At 44.6% G+C, this 26,426-nt stretch overlaps 1 protein-coding gene across 16 annotated transcripts in view; it reads right to left on the bottom strand.

Annotated features, from left to right (window-relative positions):
• LOC106089068 (small conductance calcium-activated potassium channel protein) overlaps positions 1 to 26,426 on the bottom strand; it is a 965,076-nt gene that overhangs the window by 647,884 nt on the left and 290,766 nt on the right. For 15 of the 16 annotated variants that reach the window (XM_059367773.1, XM_059367771.1, XM_059367763.1 and 12 more), the window contains 2 exons: positions 12,054 to 13,163; positions 1,514 to 1,615 (listed from right to left, as the gene is read on the bottom strand). In XM_059367773.1, coding sequence (XP_059223756.1) covers positions 1,514 to 1,615; positions 12,054 to 13,163 — 1,212 coding nt within the window. The remainder of the gene's footprint in view (positions 1 to 1,513; positions 1,616 to 12,053; positions 13,164 to 26,426) is intronic. The other variant, XM_059367772.1, reaches the window with a different exon arrangement.

The following is a 26,426-nucleotide window of genomic DNA, read 5'->3' as shown; positions in this document are numbered from 1 at the left end:
AGAAAATGGTATTTGAGAGAAGAGCACGATGCTGATATTATTTCAGGTCCAAGTGCCTGGAGGACCACCTTACCCCCAAAAACACGCCTAAATCAGACATCATGGAAATATGGGGCTAAAATAAAGTATTTTAGGAATGGAGTACACTTCACTTCTAACGTTAAATTCTGTTCTGTTAGACTGTTAGTCAAGCGATATACTATTGTCGTAGCATGGTATTTCACTAAAAGCTCTTTAATTGTCGAAAATAAATATTCCAAGGGAATTTTTGTTCCATATAAAGTAAAGGAAGGCGCAGCGGAGCGGGCCCGGGTCAGCTATTGGGTTGCCCAAAAAGTAGTTGCGAATTTTTTAAAAGAAAGTAAATGCATTTTTAATAAAACTTAAAATGAACTTTAATCAAATATACTTTTTTTACACTTTTTTCTAAAGCAAGCTAAAAGTAACAGCTGATAACTGACAGAAGAAAGAATGCAATTACAGAGTCACAAGCTGTGAAAAAATTTGTCAACGCCGACTATATGAAAAATCCGCAATTACTTTTTGGGCAACCCAATAGTACAAGTATAGTTTGGATTTTTATGCAAGATCGAAATTTTCTAACTGATGATTTAAACGTGTATTATGTGTCAACTTTCCAAAACGATAACAATAACCATGGCATGTCCTATTGAAAGGATTTTGCTCTCCCATTCCATAGATTTTTTATCGGTATTTTTTTTTTTTTCAAAATATTTAAATAAGCTTCTGTAAATTAAAAAGAACTCACTCTTATAACCAAAATTTTAAAATTTTAAAAATTTTTATTTTAGTTAAAAAAAAAAAAAAAACTCATACTAAACATGCATGCTCAGGTGAGAGAAATCTGAATTGGGAAAAAATTCCTCCCAATCAAACATTTGTGAAAATTGTGCTCAGAACCATTTTGACTGTTTGGGCAGAAGAAGCCTTTGGAAATAAAGGGGCAAAAAAGGGATGAAAAGCATCAAATTTTGTCATCAACAAACTAAATGAAAAATCTCAAAAAACAAAAAACTAAAAGAAATTGTTAGCAACAAGAATAAAAAAAAGGAACACAGTGCAAAAAAATCACTTTTTTTGGTTTGGTTTCGAATCAACCTATAATGAAGCATTCAAATGCATAGATTTCTTATTTTTTAAGAAGATTCTGTGGAAGGCTTCATTTATGATTTTAGAACAACAACTGTTAGTTGAATTATTTTCTATTTCGTATTGTTTTTTTGGAGGGGGGGGGGGGGGGGGTGTCAAATCAACAATGCATATGCAAACGACTAACTACAAACGGTTGGTTTTTTTGTACTTTTTGGATGTTAGGTGTGAAAGGCAGGGGTTTCAATTTGTTAGGGGTTTAGGGAATATACAGTGTGCTTGAGCTTTATTAGCAGGCATTACGTAGGGGTAGCTTTTTGGTTCTTTGATTGGCAAAAACATAATTTTGAGAGGATTGAAGGGTTGGTTGTTAATTGGTAGATTTTGTTATCAAATTAAATACCATTTTCGAGCATTGCAGTGATTCGTGAGTGGCCTCTGTAAAAGCTCTTCTAAGTCGCAGTTTTCGGCTATCGGACAATGTACGAGGCATTAGTAGGACACCCTAAAGGGGGAAAATATGTTAAATTTTAAGTATTGTTATGTAAAAATGTGTCAAACAGTTAGAATGTTATAGCTTAAGCTTAAGTTTGAAGTTAAAAAATCATTAGAGATAGAGAGAGGGTCAAGGGGGATTTTTTTTCAGGCAGCCCAATTTTTTCATTTCAACAAAATAGGACACAAGATCAAAAATTTATGGACATTTTAGAAATCTTAGATATATAATTATTTACAAAAAATAAAAAATCTAAGAAAAGTTTAACAGTAGATCAATGTGCTTAAAAATGTAGGCGTTTTTGGCAAATTTTACTAACCATCAGCAACAACCAATAATTGTTTTAGGGCAAGCTCAAAGTTAATTAAACTTAAATCTATGCATAACAGTCGGATTATCAGGTGTCTTTGTCGCGGCATAAGTCCGTAACGGGAGTTAAGTTTCGACAAGAGACCTCTGAGTACTTTAGCGGTAGTAATAAATGGTCACTACACGATAGGGGTGTCCGTGGAGAGATACCCCTGAAAATTCCAAAAACAAGTCAAAAGGCGTTAAGTTCGGCCGGGCCGAACTTTGGATACCCACCACCTCGGATGTAAATTATATGTAAATTTATATGTGAACCACCTATTATCAAAATTCGATGAAAATTGCATACCTTATGTCCCATAGCAGTTATATCGAAATATGTTCCGATTTGGACCAAATACTAATAAGTACAAGTCACTGTTCAATTGTGTATAACAAAATATTGGTCTTTTTAGTAGCTAAATCTAAAAATAAACCGAACTGAACCATATACGATATGGATGTCGAAAAGCCTAACATAAGTCACTGTGCCAAATTTCAGTGAAATCGGATTATAAATGCGCCTTTAATGGGGCCAAGACTTTAAATCGAGATATCGGTCTATATGGCAGCTATATCCAAATCTGGACCGATTTGGGCCAAGCTGCATAAAAATGTCGAAAAGCCTAACACAAAGCATTGTCCTAAATTTCGGCGAAATCGGACAAATAATTCCAAAACCTTAAATAGAGAGATCGGTCTATATGGCAGCTATATTCAAATCTGGACCGATCCGGGCCAAACCGAAGAAAGACGTCGAAGATCCTGACACAACTGACTGTCCCAAATTTCGGGGACAATAAATGAGCTTTTTATGGACCCAAAACCTTAAATCAAGAGATCGGTCTATATGGCAGCTATATCCAAATCTGGACCGATCTGGGCCAAATTGATGGAGGACATCGATGGACCTAACACAACCCACTGTCCCAAATTTCAGCAAAATCGGATAATAAATGTGGCTTTTATGGGCCTAAGACCCTTAATCGGAGAATCGGCCTATATGGCAGCTACATCCAAATCTGAACCGATTTGGGCCAAGTTGCATAAAAATGTCGAAAAGTCTAACACAAAGCACTGTCCCAAATTTCGGTGAAATCGAACAATAAATGGGCCTTTTATGGGCCCAAAACCTTAAATAGAGAGATCGGTCTATATGGCAGCTATATATCCAAATCTGGACTAATCTGTACGATATTGCAGAAGTATGTCAAGGGGCTTAATTTAACACACTGTTCCAAATTTCGGCGACATCGGACAACAAATGAATCTTTTATGGCCCCAAAATCTAAACCTAGATATCGGTCTGTATGGGAGCTATATCCAAATCTGGACCGATCTGTGCAATATTGCAGAAGTATATCATGGGGCTTAACTTAACACACTGTCCCAAATTTCAGCGACATCGGACAATAAATGAGCTTTTTATGGACCCAAAACCTTAAATCAAGAAATCGGTCTATATGGCAGCTATATCCAAATCTGAACCGATCTGGGCCAAATTGAAGAAAGATGTCAAAAGGCCTAACACAATTCACTGTCACAAACTTCACCAAAATCGGATAATAAATGTAGCTTTTATGGGCCTAAGACCCTAAATCGGAGGATCGGTCTATATGGCAGCTATATCCAAATCTGAACCGATCTGGGCCAAATTGATGAAGGATGTCGATGGGCCTAACACAATCCATTGTCCCGAATTTCATCAAATTTGTTTAATAAATGTGGCTTTTGTGGGCCTAAGACCCTAAATCGGAAGATCGGTCTATATGGCAGCTATATCCAAATCTGAACCGATCTGGGCCAAATTGAAGAAAGATGTCAAAAGGCCTAACACAATTCACTGTCACAAACTTCACCAAAATCGGATAATAAATGTAGCTTTTATGGGCCTAAGACCCTAAATCGGAAGATCGGTCTATATGGCAGCTATATCCAAATCTGAACCGATCTGGGCCAAATTGAAGAAAGATGTCGATGGGCCTAACACAATTCACTGTCCCGAATTTCATCAAATTCGGATAAGAAATGTGGCTTTTGTGGGCCTAAGACCCTAAATCGGATCGGTCTATATGGCAGCTATATTCAAACCTGGACCGATCCGGGCCAAACTGAAGAAAGACGTCGAAGATCCTGACACAACTGACTGTCCCAAATTTCAGCAAAATCGGGTAATAAATGTAGCTTTTATGGGCCTAAGACCCTAAATCGGAGGATCGGTCTATATGACAGCTATATCCAAATCTGGACCGATCTGAGCCAAATTGACGAAAGACGTCGAGCTAAATCGAATCTTAAATGACCTCCAATGTACACCTCATTACACCAGCGAAGAAGGATGATTTACTGATTGTTGTTAGGCCATGGATGATGAACTGATCGTTCTTAGGTCAGGTATGATTAGGCCCATATGGTCAGTCGGAAAAGTGAAATAGTGGAAAAAGGACGATTTTTTAGTAAACTTTGAATCGTTGAGTGAATTAGACGTCTTGTCCTTTCTCTCCGCAAGAATATATCGGAACTTTGCAGTAGGTAGTTATTTAAGAGAAATTTTCCAAACCCTTAATGGTCTGGGTCTGTTTCCAGTGAAGCGGCAGATCTAGACCTGGGAGTAGGCTTAGAAAGGACTCAAATGACCCAACAGTTGCGGTTGTGGTATCATGCCGTAGCATGTTTTCTGATACTGAAAACTCGACTGGTCGAGCGGATGCACTTATCTCAACTAGCCAATAGGCGACTGCTCTGGGTATGGGGAAGTGGTCTTTTTGACGAAGACACCTGGTTTGAGTTTTGAGGACAAAAATTACCATATCTCAACATCGCAGACCTATAGTTTGCCTGGGCTATCGACCTATTTTGGTAAAGAAATAAGTGTTGGATAGGTTTATTGAAAGGCTTGGTGTAAATGGCTTTAAAATTCTCACCAATAAGGAGAGAGAGAGAGACTCCATTAATTCGGAGATTTGCTGCACAGGCAACACCGAATGCAGTAGCCAAGAGTACTTAGGCGGACAATATGAACAAGGGTCCAAGAAACTTTGGCAAATGCCGCTAAAGACATATTGCTGATGGGAATAGTCGGCAAGCAAAAAGAAGAAGGCACCATACTAATGAACAACTGAAGTGGAAAAATCAGTGGTCTGTCATCGGTATACTTTCGGCATCCTTGCGAAATTCCCGAAGCGATGCAGACTGGTATAGGGGCCAATTCGAATTTATATATTTTTTGGGTTGGAGGGGGTGAACAAGTCCTCCAGGTTTCGGAGAGTGTTACCTAAGGACCCGAAGACCCTCGGGAGAGTCCTGAGAGATGACAGAACTTGGACGGAGTCTAGTTCCGAAACTGTAGTCACAACCCACTTTCCGGACTGCTCGGATGTGGCCAGTGGACCGGTGAATTCCGTCATTATGGATGTCTCTCGCATCCAAGGCGGAAGCACTGACGGTTGTTGAGCGGATGAAAACCAAAGGGAGTATATTACGAGCGATGAATCCGTTTTAATTTTACAAATCCACCGGACCGTAAGGGGAATCGCCAGCCAAGCTGCCGAGGGCGGGGCTTTATGCCTTGAGGCTACTGCAGAAGATTTTAAGGGCTTGCGTTTTCCTTGGCTTTGTACCGATTGCGTAACGGGAGGTTAGAATCGTTTTTATTCCAAAGGCAGGGAAACCGGGCCACACCCGGCTCAAGAACTTTAGACCGATCAGACTGTCGTCTTTTGTCTTAAAGACACCTGAATTGTTGGATGCGTACATCAGGGATCTTCTTTACCTATTGTTGGTAAGGGGCTTCCAGCATGCTTACACCAAGGGTCGATCAGATGATAATGCCCTCTGCAAAGTGGGAATTTGGGGACAGGCGACTTCACTTTGGCGGCCTTTTTAGACATAGAAGAGGCTTTTTATAACGTGGAGTTGGGGTGGATTTGTCATTCTCTGGTTGATATGGCAGCCCCCTTTTTATGGTGAAATATTGGGTTGCCCAAAAAGTAATTGCGGATTTTTCATATAGTCGGCGTTGACAAATTTTTTCAATTTTTTTTTTTTTTGTTATGCTCAAAACAGAATTTTCAATGCATCAGTGGCTGAGGGTTCGATGAGGAAGATTGTGACCGGAAAGACGATGCAGCGGCGAGGTTTATCCCCCATCTTGTGGCTCTTGGTTATCAATAGGATTCTCAGGTCCTTCGAGGATGAAATAGTAAAAAAAAACAGTCGCTTTCACTTTACTGTCATGAATATCCTTCAGGGCGCAATGAGGAAGCTGTCTAGATGGGCGAGAGCTAATGGGCTTGGCATAAGCCCCAGTTACAGAGCTGATCCAGTTCGCTAGAAGCAGGAGATATGGTGAGTACAGGTTATTCTTGACCAGAAATTTAAGCGAAGCAGGAACTTTGTGGAGAGAGTCAAACCGGGGCTGAATGCGCTCTACTCATGTTGCAACTCGGTGAGCAGGAGTTTGGATCTTAGGTCGAGTAAGGTCCACTGGCTGTGGTTCGGCCGCTTCTCCCCTTTGGATGCCGGGTGGTGGCAGGTGGTACCAGGCTCTCAAGAGGGTTTGTCATTGGAGTATGACGGAGAAGGTACGGGTATTTCGACGGTGCTGACATTGAGGGAGACGAGCTGTACACCGAGAGCAGCGCTGAATGCGATACTTGATCTGAAACCTTTGGAAACGGTGAAGTCCTGCACATGACGCTCTTTGGATTTCGGGCAATCGTTTGTTCTGTTGCCGCTGGCGTGGGACGACTACATGGCTTTGGCGTCGCAGTGTTGTTGATGGATTTATCCTCGAAAGCGACCTGATGGTGATTTTCCCGGAGAGGGTGCTTTGGTCTGGGGGCGTCCCGCCTTTCCCGGGTCCCTCTGTCTACACGGATGGGTTCAAAGGGTTTTCGTTGAATTCCTAGGAATTGGGGAGTCACTTCCTGCAGAAGTTATCCCGATTCTCAGGGCCCTGGATTTGATCCTGAGTCAGGGGCGGCGGCCCTCTTAGAATTTCAGGCGGCTCTGAAGTCCTTGGCTGTGAGTCAAGTGAGGTCGAGGCTTGTTGGGAAATACAATGAGCGTCTCGGACGTTTGAGGGCTGCTCTCAAAACGTGCTGGGTTACGGGCCATCAAGGGGTGGCGGGTAACGAAACGGCTGATGAGCTGGCCAGGTTAGAGTCCCGGAAGAACTCTGAAAGTGCGACGACGGTGGTGTTGTTGCGTTGGCTGTTGGTAATGGATGATTCCTACAATGACGAATGTGCTGACTCGGCGTGGCAAGGTTCTCCTGATCGGCCACTGCCATGTCAGTTCCCTGACATGGCGATGTGCTCGGGAAGATTTGGATTTTTGCAGGGTCTGTGGGGATGAGGAAGAGTTGCAGATGCTCTACTATCGCGGATATCTGAGGAAGCAGTCGGGATGGGCAAGAGCCAATGGGCTTAGAATAAACCCCAGGAAAACACAGCTTGTGTTATTCGCAAGAATGAAAAGTTGTGAAGTTTGGGGAACCGGTCTTTGATGGAGTGGAACTGCCGCTATCTTAGGACGCTAAATACCTGGGCGTTATTCTTAACCTGAAATTGAACTGGAGAAGAAACATTGAGAAGGGAGACGATCCGGGGCTGAATGTGCTCTACTCTTATTGCAACTTGGTGGGTAGGAGTAGGGGATCTGGACTAGGGCCGGTCCACTGGATATACACTACTGTGGTTCTGTTGATCCTCACCTATGGGTGCCTGGTGTAGCACTGGTCTCTCCAAAAAGTGTGTCTTTACTCATGTTGCAGGAGATACAGAGTATTGCGGCGGTAAAAATATAGGGGGCTAGGAGGAGTGCTCCGAGAGCAGTCCTGAGTGCGAAATTTGGTCTGAAACCTTTGCATTTGCACATGGAGTTTGCGTCGTGAAAGACTGCAGGAGTCAGGTACATGACGCTTTTTGGATTTCGGGTATTCGTTTATTCGGCGGAAGGCCTAGCGGACTTCCTTGAGAAGACTACGAGACATTGGCGGGGCGACGAACTGTGTTGCGGGCGGAAATTTCTTCAATGGCGATCTAGAAGTTGTCTTCCGGGAAAGGAGCATTAGTCTGGGGGCGTCCCGCCATTCTCGGCTCCCTCTGTCTACACGGATGGGTCCAAGCTGGATGGGGGCACAAGAGTAGGGGTTCTCGGCGACGAACTGTGTAGCGGGCGGAAATTTCTTCGATGGCGATCTAGAAGTTGTCTTTCCAGGAAGGAAGCATTGGTCTGGGGGCGTCCCGCCATTCTTGGCTCCCTCTGTCTACACGAATGGGTCCAAGCTGGATGGGGTCACAAGAGTAAGGGTTCTCGATGAATTCCTCGGAATTAGGGAGTCACATTGTACTCTGGATGGGTGCAGTATTTTTCTGGCAGGGCAGCGGAGTCTAGTCCTCGACTCAGACCCCGGGTTGGAGTCTTAGTCGGAGTATTAAGCCGGAGTCGGAGAGCGGTTCGAAGTCGGGGTAACGTGCTCAACTCCGAACCAAACTCCGACTCCGGCTCAATAGTCCAACTCTGACTTCGGCCTCAAAAACTCAACTCCGGTCGACTCCGCAGCCCTGCTTTTAGGCAGAGGTTTTCGCGATCCACAGGAAGCCACCTTGGTGCTGAGGTTGCTGAGCATTTCCAACTATGACGCTGAACGCCTGGGTTGGAATCCTAACGAGATCATCAGAAAATATTTTCAGTGGTGGTTATCCCCTCCTAATGCTGGCAACATTTGTTTGGAGCCATGCCATTTGAAAAAATGGTATGGCAGCCATGTTTAAAGTTCTCCACGAATAGGTGATGCACTGCAGCACACCGTTCGGTATCGGCTATAATAAGGAGCCCCTTTATCACTGAGCTTAAATCTTGAATCGGACAGCACTCTTTGATAAGTGAGAAGTTTGCCCTATTCCTTAATGGAATGTTCATGGGCAAATTTTATATTTGCAAAGGCCCTTGGAGGTGTTCCTGAGTCTGGAGCGGCAGCCCTCTCAGACAGTCACAATTTATATGGACAGACAGGCTGCTCTGAAGTCCCCGGCTGTGGATCACGTGAAAACGAGGTTTGTCGGGAAATGTGACGAGCTTGTCGGACGTTTAGGGGCTGATGTCACATTGTTTTGGGTTCCGGACGTTCAAGGGTGGCGAATAACGAAGCGGCTGACAAGCTGGACAGGTTTGGTTCGCGGATGGACTCTGCTTTGGGATTCAAGGAGCTTGTCGGGCGTTTAGGAGCTGCTATCAAATTGTGCTTGGTGCTTGTCCTTCCGGGCCATCATGGGGTGGCGAATAATGAAGCGGCTGACGAGCTGGACAGGTTTGATTCGCGGATGGGATGGAGGGTACCTACTATGACGAATGTGCTGACTTAGCAAGGGCTGGCGTTTTAGGCTGCAGGGCTGATGTTATCCGGACCGAGTCAGACTGCGCTGAAGAACCCGGCTGCAGATCACGTGAAATCGAGGCTCATAGGGAGATGCAAGGAGCTTGTCGGACGTTTAGGGGCTGCTGTCACATTGTTTTGGGTTCCGGGCCATCAAGGGGTGGAGGATATCGAAGCGGCTGACAAGCTCGCTAGGTTTGATTCGCGAATGGACTCTGGCACTGCGCCTCTGATAATGAACCCCTCCTTTGCTTTGGCTGTTTGGGATGAAGGGTACCTACTATGACAAATATGCTTACTCGGCGTAGGCCGGCATTGTAGGCGGCAGGGCTGCTAAGGCCCTGTGGCTGAGGTTCTTCGGAACGAGTCAGGCTGCGCTGAAGAACCCGGCTGTAGATCACGTGAAATCGAGGCTTATCTGGAGATGCAAGGAGTTTGTCGGACGTTTAGAGGTTGCTGTCACATTGTTTTGGGTTCCGGTCCATCCAAGTGTGGCGAATTACGAAGCATCTGATGAGCTGGCCAGGTTTGGTTCGCAGATGGACTCTGGCACTGCGTCTCCGATATTGAACCCACCTTTGGGTTGGCTGTTTGGGATGAAGGGTACCTACTATGGCGAATGTGCATGGGCCGGCATTGTAGGCGGCAGGGCTGCTAAGGCCCTGTGGCTGAGGTTCTTCGGAACGAGTCAGGCTGCGCACAAGAACCCGGCTGCAGGTCACGTGAAATCGAGGCTTATCGGGAGATGCAAGCAGCTTGTTGGACGTTTAGGGGCTGCTGTCACATTGTGCTGGGTTCCGGGCCATCAAGGGGTGGCGGATAACAAAGCGGCTGACAAGCTGGACAGGTTTGGTTCGCGGATGGACTCTGGCGCTGCGCCTCTGATAATTAACCCTCCTTTGGGTTGGCTGTTTGGGATGAAGGGTGCCTACTATGACAAATGTGCTTACTCGGCGTAGGCTGGCATTGTAGGCGGCAGGGCTGTTCAGGTTCTGTGACCGAGGTTCTCCGGAACGAGTCAGGCTGCGCTGAAGAACCCGGCTGCAGGTCAAGTGAAATCGGGGGTTATCGGGAGATGCAAGGAGCTGGTCGGACGTTTAGGGGCTGCTGTCAGATTGTGCTGGGTTTCGGGCCATCAAAGGGTGGCGAATAACGAATCGTCTGATGAGCTGGCCAAGTTTGGTTAGCGGATGGTATTTGAGAGTGCGACTATGATACCTAACGACTAACCCTCATTTGGGTTGGCTGTTTGGGATGAAGGGTGACGAATGTGCTGACTCGTTGAATGTGCATGAGCTGGCGTTGTAGGCTGCAGGACTGCTAAGGCCCTGTGGCCGAGATTCTTCTGAACGAGGACGTCGGTTCTTCTTGAGTTGCTGGGAGAGGCGAAACCTTGAATTGAAATGGCGATGGGATCGGGAAGATGAGGATTTCTATAGGGTCGATGAGGATAAGATTTGCCATTGCCCCGCAATGAAGGTGAGAAGGCGTAGGGTTATGGGTGGACACCTCTTCTCTTCACTAAAGTAAAGAAATGGCGATGGGCTCGGGAAGATGAGGATTACTACAAGTTCGGTGAGGATAAGATTTGCCAGAGCCCCGCTTTGACGGGAAGAAGGCGTGGGGTTATGGGAGGACACCTCTTCTCTTCACTAAAGTGAAGAAGAAGACTCGAAAGACCCGAAAGACCATTATGGAATTCTGCAAGGTTGTAGTGACGGCTGACGGGACGACCTTCTAGTAGGTGAGACATCTTTCTATGCTGGTTCTTAGATCTATTCATACTTTTCTAATGCCTGCTCCCCTTTTTTCTAGGACGAACACAATGGACCAGAGTATTCCGAGTGAAGCGGTTGGCATCTGCCTTCAATCCAACCTAACCTATAATGAAGGGTAAGCAAGACACTGCGGTTTCACTATCATCCCTTGCCAACCTAACCTAAAGCTTTCGATGGCGATGACATTGTCACTCCTACACTTTGCTATTCTCTTACCGTTATTTGTACGAGGGTAAACGTCATTCAAAGCAGAAACTAAAACTAAAAGTTTTGCCTCTAAAAAATTTATAAATTCAAATAAAATTAAAACTTTGGTGGATATTTCGCTGCCATGTCAACGATCTATGAAAAATGACAGTTATATGGTAAAAACTGCTAAATTTCAAACAACTTAACGACGAAGTTGAGATATGGAAAATAAAAAAGTTGGTCTATAAGGCATAATTACATCGATATCCTGAGCAAAGCTCATTAACAATTATTGGTTGTTGCGTGGTATGGGTAAAAAGTTTACATTAGACGCCATATATGAATACAAGGCTGACACTGGTCAACAGTTTTCCTTTACATGTGTGAAGGCATATTAAAATTATATTCAATGGGTAAGAGTTGTGGGTTTTGGAAAGGTTTGGGGAGAAATAAAAAAAACAGCCTATGCTCTAACTAAAGGCTAGGACAGTTCACAAAAAGGCTGAGCCAATTAACTGTTATATGGGGTTATGGATGCATTAGCGGGAACTGATGAGCGCACATGGAGAATAGTTAAGAGTTCCGGGTCACTCTAATGACCCCTAATCGATTGGTAATGATTTGTTTTCGTTGTTCGTTTTGATTTCAAACAGATCACAGATAAAATGGTTAAACAATGAGTCAAGGTCGTTGGGCTTATAGAAACGAGAACATCATAGAGAACGCAATCAAAAGAAGTTCCAGCACTCACCTGCTTGAAGGGTCTCATGCCCCCATTGATTCGTAGCGAATCGGCAGCTATACCGGCTATTCCATCTGTATCTGTGGAGCGCAACTGTTTCAGAGAGACATTGGGTACGGTGTGCGAATGGCCACAGGTGCTGTGGGCTCCACAACATACAGCACTGCTGCTCGACTCGGGCTGGGAGCTTTGGCGTATGATGCGCGAACCATTTGTGGGCGATGAGGTGACCAGCACGGGGGGCACATTGTGGGGCAGGGCATTGTTGGAGCCGCCATAGACGACCAGGGAACCACCCAGATTTCCTTGTTGAAAGGCACTTTTGACGCTATCACGTGAAGTTGAACGATCCATTTGACCTGTGGTCGATATGGGTGTGGTTGAGGCACGCCGACTGCAGTTTCTGCAGGCCCGGCAACGATTTTGGGCACTCGGAGACAATGGATTGGAGGAGAGATTCTGATATGAGGATGTTCCCAAGTTGGTGGTGGCGGTGTCTTGATACGAGTTGTTTAAATTCGTTATTGATATGGTCGGTTGTTGCTGATGCTGCAGCTTATGCGGCTGTTGTGAATGATGCTGCTGCTGCTGCTGTTGTTGTTGTTGTTGTGACATTGATGTTTGCATGGATGTGGTGGGGGCAGACGATGACAATTGTTGCTGCGTCTGGTGATGATTCGGATGATGCTGTTGGCTGGTATAATCTTGGTCCTCTTGGTACACTTCAATGTCAGGCACTGTGGCTGGGCGCAGACCCTGTTCGACATCTTCGTCCGATACAATTCTACCGCTGACAACATTGCCGCCACTGCCACCGCCACCACCGCCGCCGCTGCCATCGCGATCACTCTCGTCGGAACCATGGCGTGTTTGTTGCGACAACTGTGGGCTCGTCAGATATGTGGAAGTGCGATCCTGCCGCATCAATGTAGGCTTCTGTGTTGATGCTGTGGAAGTCATGTTATTCGTTGTTGGTCCATTGGCTGAATTCATTTTGATTTGTCTCAAGACCGAAGACTTGCATTTGTTTGTATTCGAAACTAGGAGAGAATCGGTTTCTTCAGAGCTAATACTCGTATAACCGGAATTACTGGCATTGGTTAGATTTTGCATTGACATCTGTAACGAAACGAAAAAATGGGAGGTGGATGAGAACCAGGTTAAATATTTTAAAAAATTTTTATTTAAAGTTAGGAAAGGGAAGTTGCTGTTATGGACGCATTTATAACCCCATCAGCAGACCGCTCTATATGACAGCTATATGTAAATATAGTCCGGTGCGGATATCGGAGACCATAGTCCAACTCACTATGGCAAATTTCAACGAAATGAGACAATAAATGCGCGATCTGCCGATATAGGGTCTTAAGACCCTAAATCGGCAGATCACTCCATATGGCAGCTGTATCTAAATATGGTCCAAAGTAGACCTTACACGGCTCGGATACCGGGTGGCCTTGTGCAACTCACTGATCCAAATTTCAACGATATCAGGTAATAAATGCGCCTCTAATGGGCTTAAGACCCTAAATCTATATCCATGTATATCGAAATATATTCCGATCTGGACCAAATTCGGTTCAATTTTCCTCGAGACTAATAAAACACATTGTTCTACGTTTCACCGAAATCGGGCAATAAATGCGCCTGTTATGGACTTAAGGCCCTGAATCGACAGATCCGTCTATATGGCAGATGAATTTAAATATGGTCCGATTTGGAGCAATCGAAAACTTAACCTGTGTATGAGAGAAATAACGGTGTCCCTTGGAGACACCTGAAGGTGTCCAAGCTAGAACGAATTTTCCGGGCAAGCCTGACATGGTCTTTCATGCCAAGGGCATGAAGGGAGATGAAGATGGACTTTATCCTCAAGGGAGGAAAAATCAACCACCGTAGGATTATAGGCCCATTAGCCTGCCATCTTTTTTATCCGAAACACTGAAAAAAATGATTGACCTGAAGGTAAGAGGCGGAATGATGCCGGAGAACTTCAGGTCGATGTGCATGACCCTTCATTGAATGGTACGGGAAGTCGAGAGGTCCCTCCTATAGGAGGAGTATACTATGGCGGCCTTCTTGGATACTGAGGGGGCCTTCAATAACCTGGAGATAGGATCGATAGGCGCCGCACTGAACTGCACGGGAATTCACCCTATAATCTTCCAGTGGACTAATAAAATGCTTTATGGCAGGATTATTAATGCGAAACTAAAAGAAAGGGTGGTCAAAAGGCGGGTGACAAGAGAAACATCCCAGAGAGGGGTGTTCTCGCCGATTCTATTAAAACTTCAGGATAAATGAAATCCTGTAGGATCTTGGCGGAAAAGAAACGAAAATAATCGCTTATGCGGACGACATCCTGTTGCTAGTCCGAGGCAAGTTTCTGTCGACGATCAGCGAGATCAAAGTAGAGCCACTAAGGAGAGTTACGCGATGGGCTAGCAGATATTGGACGCGGACCAACTCAAGGCAAACGAAGCTGATGCTCTTAACGCACAGATACGACGATCAGCGAGATCAAAGTAAAGTCACTAAGGAGATTTATGCGATGGGCTAGCAGATATGGGATGCGAACCAACCCAAGGCGAACGAAGCTGATGATCTTAACGCACAGATACAAGATACCCGAGTTCAGACTACCTTGGATGGAATCACTTTGCAGCTGTCGAGGGAGGCGAAGTACCTTGTCATAGTTCTCGATTCGAATCTGTACTGGAAGAGGAGACCCTAGAGAAAGGGCCATGAGCCATTGTACGCTTTTTCTTCCTGCAGAAGGATGTTGAGTAGAAAGTGGTGGTAACCCCCAAGATGATTTACGGCCATTGTGAGACCATCACTGACCTATGGAGCATTGGTGTAATGGAGGGCCGAGGAAAGAGAACTCGTACGAAGAAATTCGAGAAAGTCCAGAGACTGGCCTTCGTCGGGGTCACAGGGGACACTGAGATACACACCGCAGCAGGTCTGAAAGCGATGGTGGATATTCAGCCTATTGGGTCTTATATAGGGTTATTCAACTAGAGCGCTTAAAAATTTTTGTTAAAATAAAACAAAAACGCTTGTGGATATCAATGAAATTCTTTATTTCTCTGAAAGTGCGTTCAATGCCATTATGTATGGAACTCGATTACTTTTGCATGGCCAACATGAGTATACTTGCAAAATTCTAGACGCTGATCCCAATTTTTGACAGTTTTCAAACACAATTCGTCCGTTAATGCTGCAATTTCACATGCGTTATTAGTACAAAGTTCATCTATCACCGCTGGCTTGTCGGCACAAATTCGATGTAGCCCTACAGAAAATAGTCTAATGACGTCAAATCGCACCAACGAGGCGGCCAATCGACATGCCCATTTCGTGAGATAACACTTTCTCCGAACGTAATTTCCAATAAATTGATTGTGACATTCGCTGTGTGACTTGTGGCGCCGTCCTATTGAAACCACATGTCCTCCAAGTCCATCAACATTTAAATAGGGTCAAAACTACTCTGTTATCATTGAACGGTAGCGATTTCCATTCACATTAACGTGCCGGCCTTGATCATTACGGCAAGAGAAGTACGGCCCAATGACACCGCCGGCCCATAAACCGCACCAAACCGTAAATTATTCGGTGTGCAATGATGGCTCATGGAGTACGTGTGAATTGCTGTCAGACTAATGACGCATATTTTTCTTATTGACCAAGCCATTCAGCCAGAAATGAGCCTCTTCGCTAAAGATGATTATTCGATAAAAACGATGAGACCACTGACTACGAATTTCGGTAGTAAGTTTTAATAATTTCGACTCGTTGTGGGCTCGTATATCTCTCCATCATGAAATGACAAACCCTACTAAAGAGAAATCTTAAAAGAGCGTTTTTTGCTGTCCCTATCGATTAACTTTAGTAGCGTCCCTGAAAAAATCCCTGTATTCGGAAGTGTGCCGCCGAGGTCTCGCATAGGCAGAGGGAGCTCGGCATGCTGAAAGAGGGCAGTCACTGATACATGTCCAAATGGTGTTTTATGCAGACACCTGCCACGATGGCTTAATCTTGCAGAGCTCTTAACCCCGGATGAAAACGATGCGTCTACCAACGCATGAAGCATGAGTACCAATTCGAGTTCACGTTGTCTGAACGTATCCTCCCCCTTGGTTAGGAGCAGAGCATTATCCAAACCCTTTCCGTTTTATAAGTCACGGCACCCGATTGAGTACATGCAAATCCACACGGAGCATCGAAATGCCCTTCCTGCGATTTTAGGTGTTTAACCACAGCCACCGCGTTGTTTCCAACTGGGACCTCACCAATAGTCAGGCTTGAAGCGAAGTTCCAGGGGCTCCTGACTCACGTGGTACCATATTAAGGATTTTGATTCGACCACGTAGTCCAACTGCTATCAGTTGAACTGCAGACCGTTCCGGACAGGTCACCCAATGGGATGATGCAGAGATTAGGTGGCCTAACTAAAAATTACTCAGCACAAGTCTGAGCCAAAACAGGAGTGCCACCGAAACATGCACATACACTGTGTACAGCATGTTAGTCGCGTGGAATAACAGCGACACCGTGTTAAAATTTTTAAAATATCAGAATTTTACATACACCCCACTCGACCAGCTCCAAAACTTCATGGTCCAGCCGTCTTCAGTTCACCCTCCTTGTCGATGCAGCCTACCAACTACAAATCCATCCATCGTTATATGTCTTCACCCGTGCATCACCACACCACCTCCGAAACTTCATGGTCCAGCCGCCTTCAGCTCACCGACCTTTACGATGCAGCCTACTAACTGCTCATCCATCCGTCTTCCCATCGCTTCACCCGTCATCACCAAATCCACTTCGTTGCTTCCATTCTTCCTTATTTCCTTCCTCCCTACCAAACCCATCAAAATCCACATACACTACGGTTACACAGCTTTTTGCACAACGTTGGTAAGAAAATCGCAAAACAAGACGATACATATGTAGCATTAATTTTCCTTGGTGAGGTGGAAAATGGTCCCCCGTGGGGGAGTCATGGGTGCAAGTCCTAATGGTTTTTAATGCAGGCACCTGCCGTATTGGCCTAATCCTGCAAGGCTCTTAGCCCCGGGTGAATACAATGCGCCCACGCCCCCACACATAGCCTAGGCTATGCATGGGTACCAATTCGAGCTCACATTGTTTGGACGTGTTCTCCCCCTTGGTTAGGGGCGGGGCACTATCTAAAACTCCTTCCGATCTATGGGTCACGGCACCCGATTGCAATGCAACTCCACAACGAGCCCGCGATTTGGGTCCAAACCACAGCCACCATGTTACTCCCCACTGGGGCCTCACCATAGTCGGGCTGTGATCGAAATTCTAGGGGCTCTCGACTCCCATGGTATCAGATTAAGGACTCCGGTGAGACCTCGTTGAACCCCAAACGGTTCCGGACTGGTCACCTGAAAGGAAAACAGCCAAAGCCATTGTACGGGCCCTCAGTCAATAAGTGCACCACGTCCTCAACCACACCCCCGCAGGCAGAACAACTTGCAGTCGACGCCAGGACCGTCGTATGCAAAAATGCATTGAGGGAGCCATGTCCTATCAGTAAAAACCCAAGCCTCAGGCCAAAGCCAAAATCGGGTCTGTCCACTACGAACGTAAGGGTAAGTAACCTATCCATTGTCACTGTCAGTCATGAATGCCCGATACCTTACAGGCGCACCATAAGTTGTACAGGCAACAAATAGACCCGCATATATAGTCCGTGCAGCACGCCTGCTCAGACCCCAGTCACTCCTCAGAATGCGCCAAAAGTTACGGGTACAGTTTAATTCTGTATATTATGGATGCGGAGGATTGACTGAGGAGGGTCACAGATAACCTCAGTCAATTCGGCATGTTTCAAAGACCGCCGGATGAGAGTACGGCCTTTCAGACAGAGGTCTGTGCCATTACAGTAGTCGCAAGAAAATTCTGGTAAGGGATTTACCGCCCTCAAAACTCAGGATATTTGTGGGTTTATTCACTTTGGTGGCGCTCAAGGCTTTTGGTTGAGAAAGTTGAGTTCGAGATGTGTGGCGGTTTGTTTGTAATCCCTGGATAGGCTCCATGTCCACGATGCGAAGCTTACATGGTCTCCAGCACATGAGGGGATTCCTAAAAATGAGGAAACGGGCGTTCACCCAAAGAGGCTCCTCTGCACCGGGCGAATCAGTCGCCGGTCTTGCCTGCCATGCCATTTGTCGAGCTACTGGCATGGCCAGAGCGGTTTCGGTGGCAAGATGGAACACGGCGAATGGTTGCGGGACTGCTGGGCCATCTGGCCGAATTTTTGGAAATATAAGATAGGTAAGGTTTAAGTGGCAGTCTGCCATCAGACTCACTTGTGCTGCTACAGGAACAGAAGGAAGATGCATTCTAGTTCCTACCGTTGAACCATCAAGAACGCTTTACAAGATAGGTAAGGTTTAAGCGGCAGTCTCACTTAGACGTTTTCGCCCATTGCAATATCACATGAACAGAAGAAGGAAGATGCCTTCTAGTTCCTACCGTTGACCATCCCAATAACTTGCATATGTTCACATCCGCTAAATCAGACAGGTTCTCAAAGAAATGAGAACCTAAAGTGAAACTCTTTCTGACTGCTTGTCAAGGACAAACACACAGAAGGTGTTCTATAGTCTCTTCTTCTTCGATGTCCTCACAGCTTCTGCAAAAGTCGTTGCTGGCAACTTTCAGTCTGTCAGCATGTTTTCCGATTAGACAATGACCTGTCATGACGGACACAATGACTGAAACCTCTGTTCTAGCGAATGACAGCAAATCAGTTGACCTCCTCAAGTCTAGATTAGGCCACATAATTTTGGAATGCTCGCAGCCACCTTTTGAGACCATCTATCATTCGTTGTCCTTCGTACCTGGTTCAGTGCATCAGATGGTGTCGTCCTCAGTGCGGCTGTGATGCACAAACAAGCCATCCTTTGGATCCGGTTAAGTATTGAGCAGTAGGTGGACTTTTGGAGCGCCGTCCACCAGAGCACAACACCATATAGCATTATAGGTCTAAAAACAGCAGTATATACCCAATGCATGACACGCGGCCTAAACCCCCAACTTTTGCCAATGACTCTCTTGGAGGTGTACAGGGCAAGAGTTGCCTTGCTTGCCCTTTCCAAATGTAAAAAAAAAACCTTGAAATTTTCTCAGATTGTGTAGGTTGGTCTGGAAGGAAACAAAGGCTATATAATTTTTTCATATCGGGAGGGGAGCGGACAATCCCCCTACCCCAAAAGTACTACCCAAAAATAATAGTAGACCGATCGGGACAGTATGGGATTTAAATGAAAGGTATTCAAAAGGAGAGTACAAATTTCGTAATAGAAGTTGTGTCCAAGTACCTGGGTGCCGCCCCAAACCCCTGAAAATAGGTTTATTTGACGATCATGACAATATGGGACTCAAATGAAAGGTATTCGGCTGTAGATTACGAATATGGTCAGGAGGTAGGAATAGGCTTTAAAATTTTTTGATATCGGAAGGGGGCGACCCTCCACCGTTACCCCAAAAACAGCACCCATAAAGTGGAGTGATATGGGTATCAAATGAAAAGTATGCAGGAGTAGATAACGAATCTGGCGTACAAATTCATGTCGAAGTATAGGGGCTCACCCCACCCTACAAAAAAACTTCCAAAATGTGCACATTAGCCAATCACAGATATATGAGACTCGGTTTGTTTGTTCCGTATAGACTGAAAAACTGCAGAACTGATTTTTTTCGAAATTTTCGCCTATGGAGTTGATTGGTCTGGAAGGAAACATTGTTCATATAATTTTTCGGTATCGGAAGGGGGACGGACTCTCCCCCTTATGCCCAAAATATAACCCAAAATCAAAAGTGGATCGATCGGGACAATATAGGTATCAAATGAAATCTCTTGAAGAGTAGAATACGAATGTGGTATTAAAATTTGCGACTAAGTACCCATCGGTCCGCCCCAACCCCACAACTCCCCCACACAGACATATTGGACGTTCATTTCAATATGGGGCTCAAATGAAAGGTATTCGGGAGTAGATTGCAAATAAGGCATGAAACATTAGGTTCAAGTAATGGGTGGTCGCCCACCCCCAAATACCTCCAAATGGGCATATTAGCCGACCATGGCTATATGCGACTCAAATGAAAGGTATTAGGGAGTAGATTACGAATATGACATTAAAATTTGCGCTCAAGTCTAGGTGGCGGTTTTCCTCCTAAAGATATGTCAAATGGGTCATTTGACCCATTATGACAATATGGGACTCAAATGAAAGGTATTTGAGAGTAGAAAACGAATTTGATATCCAATTTTGGAGCCAAGTGTTTTGGGGATACGCTCTAAAGCACCCCCTAAACTGAACTACATTTCCGTTGGGAATAATGAACGACTTTGATATCTATTTTCAATGCAAAGTGCCGGTGGCCGCCCCAGCCCCAAAACACCCTTCAAACGGTTCATATTTACCGGCCATGGCAATATGGGGCTCAAATAAAAGGGATTTGGAAGTGCAGCAGGAATTTGATATCCATATTTGAGTCGAAGGTGTCTGAGGTGCCAGCCCTCGCCTAATGAGATCATTACCCTAAGGATGAACAGTACCACCAGGAGTCGAGAAGGGGCAAATTCTCACACATCAATGAGTGCTTTCCGATTAAAGTTTAAACTCAATGATAAGGGACCTTTTTTTATAGCCTAGTCCGAACAGCGTCCCGCAGTGCGACACTTCTTTGGGGAACATTTGTTAAATGACCATGCATGGCATTGTTCCTTGCAAATGTCGCCAACATTAGGGGAGATAAACACCGCTTTGTCCGATGTTCTCGCCAGGATTCGAACTCATTCAGCGTCATAGGCTACAATGACACGAATTCGATATCCGCATTCAGGGCGAAGTGTCCCCACCTTAAAAAGATATTAGAGAGTTAAAGAAGGCGCAGCGGAGCGGGCCCGTTTCGCCTAGTGACTAAATAAAAATACCTCCTACCCTATAGTGGTGGGTGTAACAATCGAACTTTTAATTCAAATATTCAGCGAAAAATCAAATTTCGCGATAATTTTTGAATAAAATTTTATTCAAAGGCTTTGCAGGGTCGGAATGATAAAGTGCGTGTGTCACTCTTCCTGGTCATTGCGTTCAAAAATATAACACCAACAAAGACGTCTACCTTAATGTACAAAAGCAAACCTCAAAAATGGAAAAAAAACTTTCCCACAAAGTATTGCGGTTTCTGTTTTGCTGTTTTTTGCATGTCACCAAAGTTTTTCCAAACTTATCTACGCCCATGGAGAAATGTTCAACATACCAAAACAAAACCAATATACAAATGCATAAACCAACGACACTTTATGTGGTCTGCAATGGTCGTTTTCGGGTAAAAAAAAATAGACTACTGCAATCTTGACAATATTCGCAATATACGAAGGCCAACAATTTTTAATATCAAGCAAAAAGTTTCTTTATAATATTTGTGTTGAAAGTGTTTTTTGATTTTCTTTCCATTTGCGAAATATTCTGGAGTACTTTTATGTTACTCTGCCTCTCCACCAAAGTCGTAATGTGACGTTGTTGCCCTAATGTTTTGGCTTGATTACATGGGAAATGGTAGGCCATAGCCATATTTTGCTGCTGCAGCAGGAGGACACATTCAATTGTTAGTCACAAGAATTTCTAAACATTTTTCTGTTGAAAAATATTTGTCCGCACCCTCCCACTTCATGTCTTGCATACTTTGACCTATTTCAGAGAATTTCTTAGAAGTTGAATTTTGCCATTGCTAACGAATAACGACGAGCCATTGCACATAAAATGCCATCCATCTACAGGCAGCCCCCAACAGGAAAAAACATTTATCATGTAAACATACAACCAAACTAATATACATACATATATAATAATGACACACACACACACACACACACACACATAGGAACATTTGTGATCGCCAAACAATCTTCCGCCAATATTCTAGATGAAGGTTAGGTTTGCGGGCGTGCTCGTCTAAGAGTCGTAGACGATTCCCCAGTCATGATGAGTCGTTTTGTCCTCAAGACGAATCTTCTGATGGAGTGTTCCGCGAGTCACTAGTCCACATGAGTTACTAAAGAGAAACTCAGAAGAGACTTGGAGAGATCTTAGAATCGTCCAAGAATCAAGTGGACGAGTAACAAATGAGCGTTTTGGAAGATTTATAAAATAAATCTTCTGAAAGAGTTGCGCATGACTCTCCTGGACGAGTAAACAAATAAGTGTTTTGAAATATTTACTAAATATGATTCTAACAGAGGGCTAAGTTCGGCCGGACCATGCGCATGACTCTCCTGGACGAGTAACAAATAAGTGTTTTGAAAAATTTATTAAATATGATTCTAAAAGAGTGCTAAGTTCGGCCAGGCCGAATATGATATACCCTCCGCCGTGGTCGTATCTGTCGACTTCTTTGCGCAGTATCTGTTTTTAGGCAAACAAAGAATAACGAATAAGGACGAAGGAGGAGCTATGCCAAGTTATAGTCAGATTCGGGGCTCAAGAAGCAAAATCGGGAGATCGGTTTATATGGGAGCTGTATCAAGCTATAGATCGATCATGACCATATTGCACACGTATGTTAAAGGCCATGGGAGGAGCCGTTGTACAAAATTTCTGCCAAATCGGATGAGAATTGCACCCTCTTGAGGTTCAAGAAGTCAAGACCCAAGATCGGTTTATATGGCAGCTATATCAGGTTATGGATCGATTTAGACCATACATCGCACAGTTGTTGGAGATGATAACAAAACACTATGTGCAAAATTTCAGTCCAATCGGACGAGAATTGCGCCCTCTAGAGGCTCAAGAAGTCAAGACCCAAGATCGGTTTATATGGCAGCTATATCAGGTTATGGACCGATTTAGACCATACTTCGCACAGTTGTTAGAAGTGATATCAAAACACTATGTGCAAAATTTTAAGTCCAATCGGACGAGAATTGCGCCGGCTAGAAGCTCAAGAAGTCAAGACCCAAGATCGGTTTACATGGCAGCTATATCAGGTTATGAACCGATTTGGACCATACTTCAAACAGTTCTTGGAAGTGATATCACAACACTATGTGCAAAATTTTAAGTTCAATCGGACGAGAATTGCGCCCTCTAGAGGCTCAAGAAGTCAAGTCCCAAGATCGGTTTATATGGCAGCTATATCATTTAATGGACCGAGTTGCGCCATACTTAGCACCGTTGTTGGAAGTGATATCAAAACACTATGTGCAAACAAAGTCAAAACGGACGAGAATTGCGCCCTCTAGGGGCTTAAGAAATCAAGACCCAAAATCGGTTTATATGGCAGCTATATCAGTTTATGGACCCATTTGAACCATACTTAGCACAGTTGTTGGAAGTGATATCAAAACACTATGTGCAAATCGGATAAGAATTCCGCCTTCTAAAAGCTCAAGAAGTCAAGACCCAAGATCGGTTTATATGGCAGCTATGCCAAAACATGGACCGATTTGGCCCATTGACAATCCCAACCGACCTATACTAATAAGAAGTATTTGTGCAAAATTTCAAGCGCCTAGCTTTACTCATTCGAAAGTTAGCTTAGTTTCGACAGACAAACGAACGGACGGACAGACGGACGGTCATGTCCGTTCCAATAGTTCCAATTAAAATGTCATGACGATCAAGAATACTTTATGGGGTTTTAGACGCATATTTCGAGGTGTTACAAACAGAATGACGAAATCAGTATACCCCCATCCTATGGTGGAGGGTATAACAATCGCGAAAAGTTAACTCAGGCGAATTATAAACAATTCTTCTGGACGTTTATAATGCAATGGGTTACGCAATATTCGTCGCTAAGAGTGGCTAAAACTTCCGCACACGCTATGGATTGTGCAATGATAACCCAGAAGAGTGTTTCACGACTCATACCGACGATTATAACGCAATGGGTAAGACAATAGTGGCGAAAAGTTGCTAAAACATTCATACACCCAATAGATTGCCCACTGACATTGTAGAAGAGTGTTTCGCGACTCAATCTTCCAGAAGATTGTTTTCATCATCGCAGAGACGAACGCTCTTCCAAAATTATGAAAAAATGTTTGTAGGGAATGTATGTTTAAGTGTGTGTGTGTGTGTGTGTTTGTGTGTATGGTTCATGCTCTCGAACTATCATTGAAAGCTGCACTCGCATAAATTTTACAAATGCGGATACGGAAATGGTAACAAGCAAAAGGCGAACAAACAACTGCACCAACAATACTGCCCCCATATAAAAAAGCATGCACGTGTGTTAAACTTCGCATATATGCGCGTCTTCTTTCTTAGTGTTTGGGTGTGGTAAAAAATTAACTGCAATCCCTTGCCTAGTGTTATGGATTAAAACAATGCCATGCTTGCTTGGCTGATTTGATATTTTGCAAACATTTCTTCTTCGAAGAAATTTTCAAAATTTTTTTGTTGTTGTTTATTTTTGAGCATAAAACAATTGTTTAACGTTATTGTTTTCCCTCCCATAAGGGTTTGTTGTGTTTAAGGGGTCGAGGTAAGAAGTTTTCCTTGGTAATGTCGATTTGTTTTCCTTGTCTTTGAGTTGGCTTGCATTGCGAATTGAAAGTAAGTGCAATAAATTGTCGCAATGTTGCATTGCACTCTTGCATGTCAAAGGACAATTACATTTGATTGGCCCTTTTTTGCATTTTCGCCCCTTTAAACTGGGTCATAATCCGCACATACACACACACACAGATGTGCATGAAAACAAATTGTAGGTGTTTTGTATGCAAAATTGCCTGGACTTTGGTGCAAATATTAATCAGGCAAATAGTGACATAAAGCACGCAACTCCTAAAGGAAAGGAAAAAGATAATTAATATTGCAGGGAAAAAATAGTTTTCAAAAAGTTTTTTTTTTTTAATGAAGAATTATTACAGTAATTTTTAGCCATAATGAATTTAATGCACAAAATGGTTAAAAACACAGATGGGCAAAGGCGTGCCCATAAAACCTCTCAATACGGCTTGAAATGTATTTGCTTTAACCGTAACTTACGCCAACATAGCACCACACCACATGACCACTTTGTAATGGTTAACGGTTCTGTGTATCCCATCGATACCGATGAAATTTTCATTGGCCTAGGATTTGTGCTTCAGTGTATGTGTTTTGCCTGTTTTTACGTCACGGGGGAGTAACATCCCGGAGTGCCTGCTCCCCACGCTGCTGGCAAGTACCGGGGTTGAGAATCGCCTTCTTAATCGATAAGTGGCAGTTAAGGCCGAAACAGAATAAGCTTTATTTTTGAGCTCCGCGTTGTCCGAACGGAGGTCATCTGTCTGTCAATGTGCTCATCGTCCTCGTATCGAACGCCAATGACTCCCTCGTCCTCCTCCGGCCGATGAGGGGCCACAGCGCCTTAGTAGTCTGGCAACCATCCGCCGAGTCTCATCTTGCTACCGCAAAATTTGGGGTCCCATTGGGGGGTGGGGCGGTGAAACGCCCTTTCCCACGCAAAACTCGTATGTGTCTTTGCCGCAGCTTGTGGCACCCTCTGTCGGATCCATCCCATCAACAAATCTCAATGGACCGCCCAGAGGTACTTACATTCGCAAGATCATCCTGATCGCAGAAGAACCGCCTGCCCAGAAAAAAAGAGACTGCGTCCCTGCAGACTCGGGCATGAACATTGCAAGTGCTCGCTAGTCCTCATAAAGACAACGCACAATGACTCCCTGCAGAAGTCATTGTGCGTTATTCCCATGCGCGCCGCCATAGCCCACAATGTCCGGACAAGGGTTATCTGTCTGTCAATGTGTTCATCGACCTATTATCGAACGCCAGTAACTCCCTCGTCCTCCTCCGGCCGATGAGGGGCCATAGCACCTTAGCAGTCTGGCAACCATCCGCCGAGTCCCATCTTGCTACCGCAAAATTTAGGGTCCCATTGGTGGGTGGGGCGGTGAAACGCCCTTTCCCACGCAAACATGTTTGTGCCTTTGCCACAGCTTGTGGCACCCTCTGTCGGAACCATCCCATCAACAAATCTCATGGGACCACCCAGAGGTACTTACGTTTGCAAGATCACTCTGATCGCAGAAGAACCACCTCCCCAAAGGCTTCGTCCCTATAGACTCGGGCATGAACATAGCAAGTGTTCGCTAGTCTCCACCTCATCCTCATAAATGTAACTCCTGCAGAAGTCATTGTAAGGTATTCCCAAGCGCGCCGCCATAGCCCACAATGTCCAGACAGGGGTCATCTGTCTGTCAATGTGTTCATCGACCTCTTATCGAAAGCCAGTAACTTCCTCGTCCTCCTCCGGCCGATGAGGGGCCACAACCCCTTAGCAGTCTGGCAACTATCCACCGAGTCCCATCTTACTACCGCA

The sequence above is a fragment of the Stomoxys calcitrans genome, chromosome 4 (assembly GCF_963082655.1).
Source record: "Stomoxys calcitrans chromosome 4, idStoCalc2.1, whole genome shotgun sequence".
Taxonomy (NCBI): domain Eukaryota; kingdom Metazoa; phylum Arthropoda; class Insecta; order Diptera; family Muscidae; genus Stomoxys; species Stomoxys calcitrans.
This window is presented reverse-complemented; position numbering and strand designations above follow the sequence as displayed.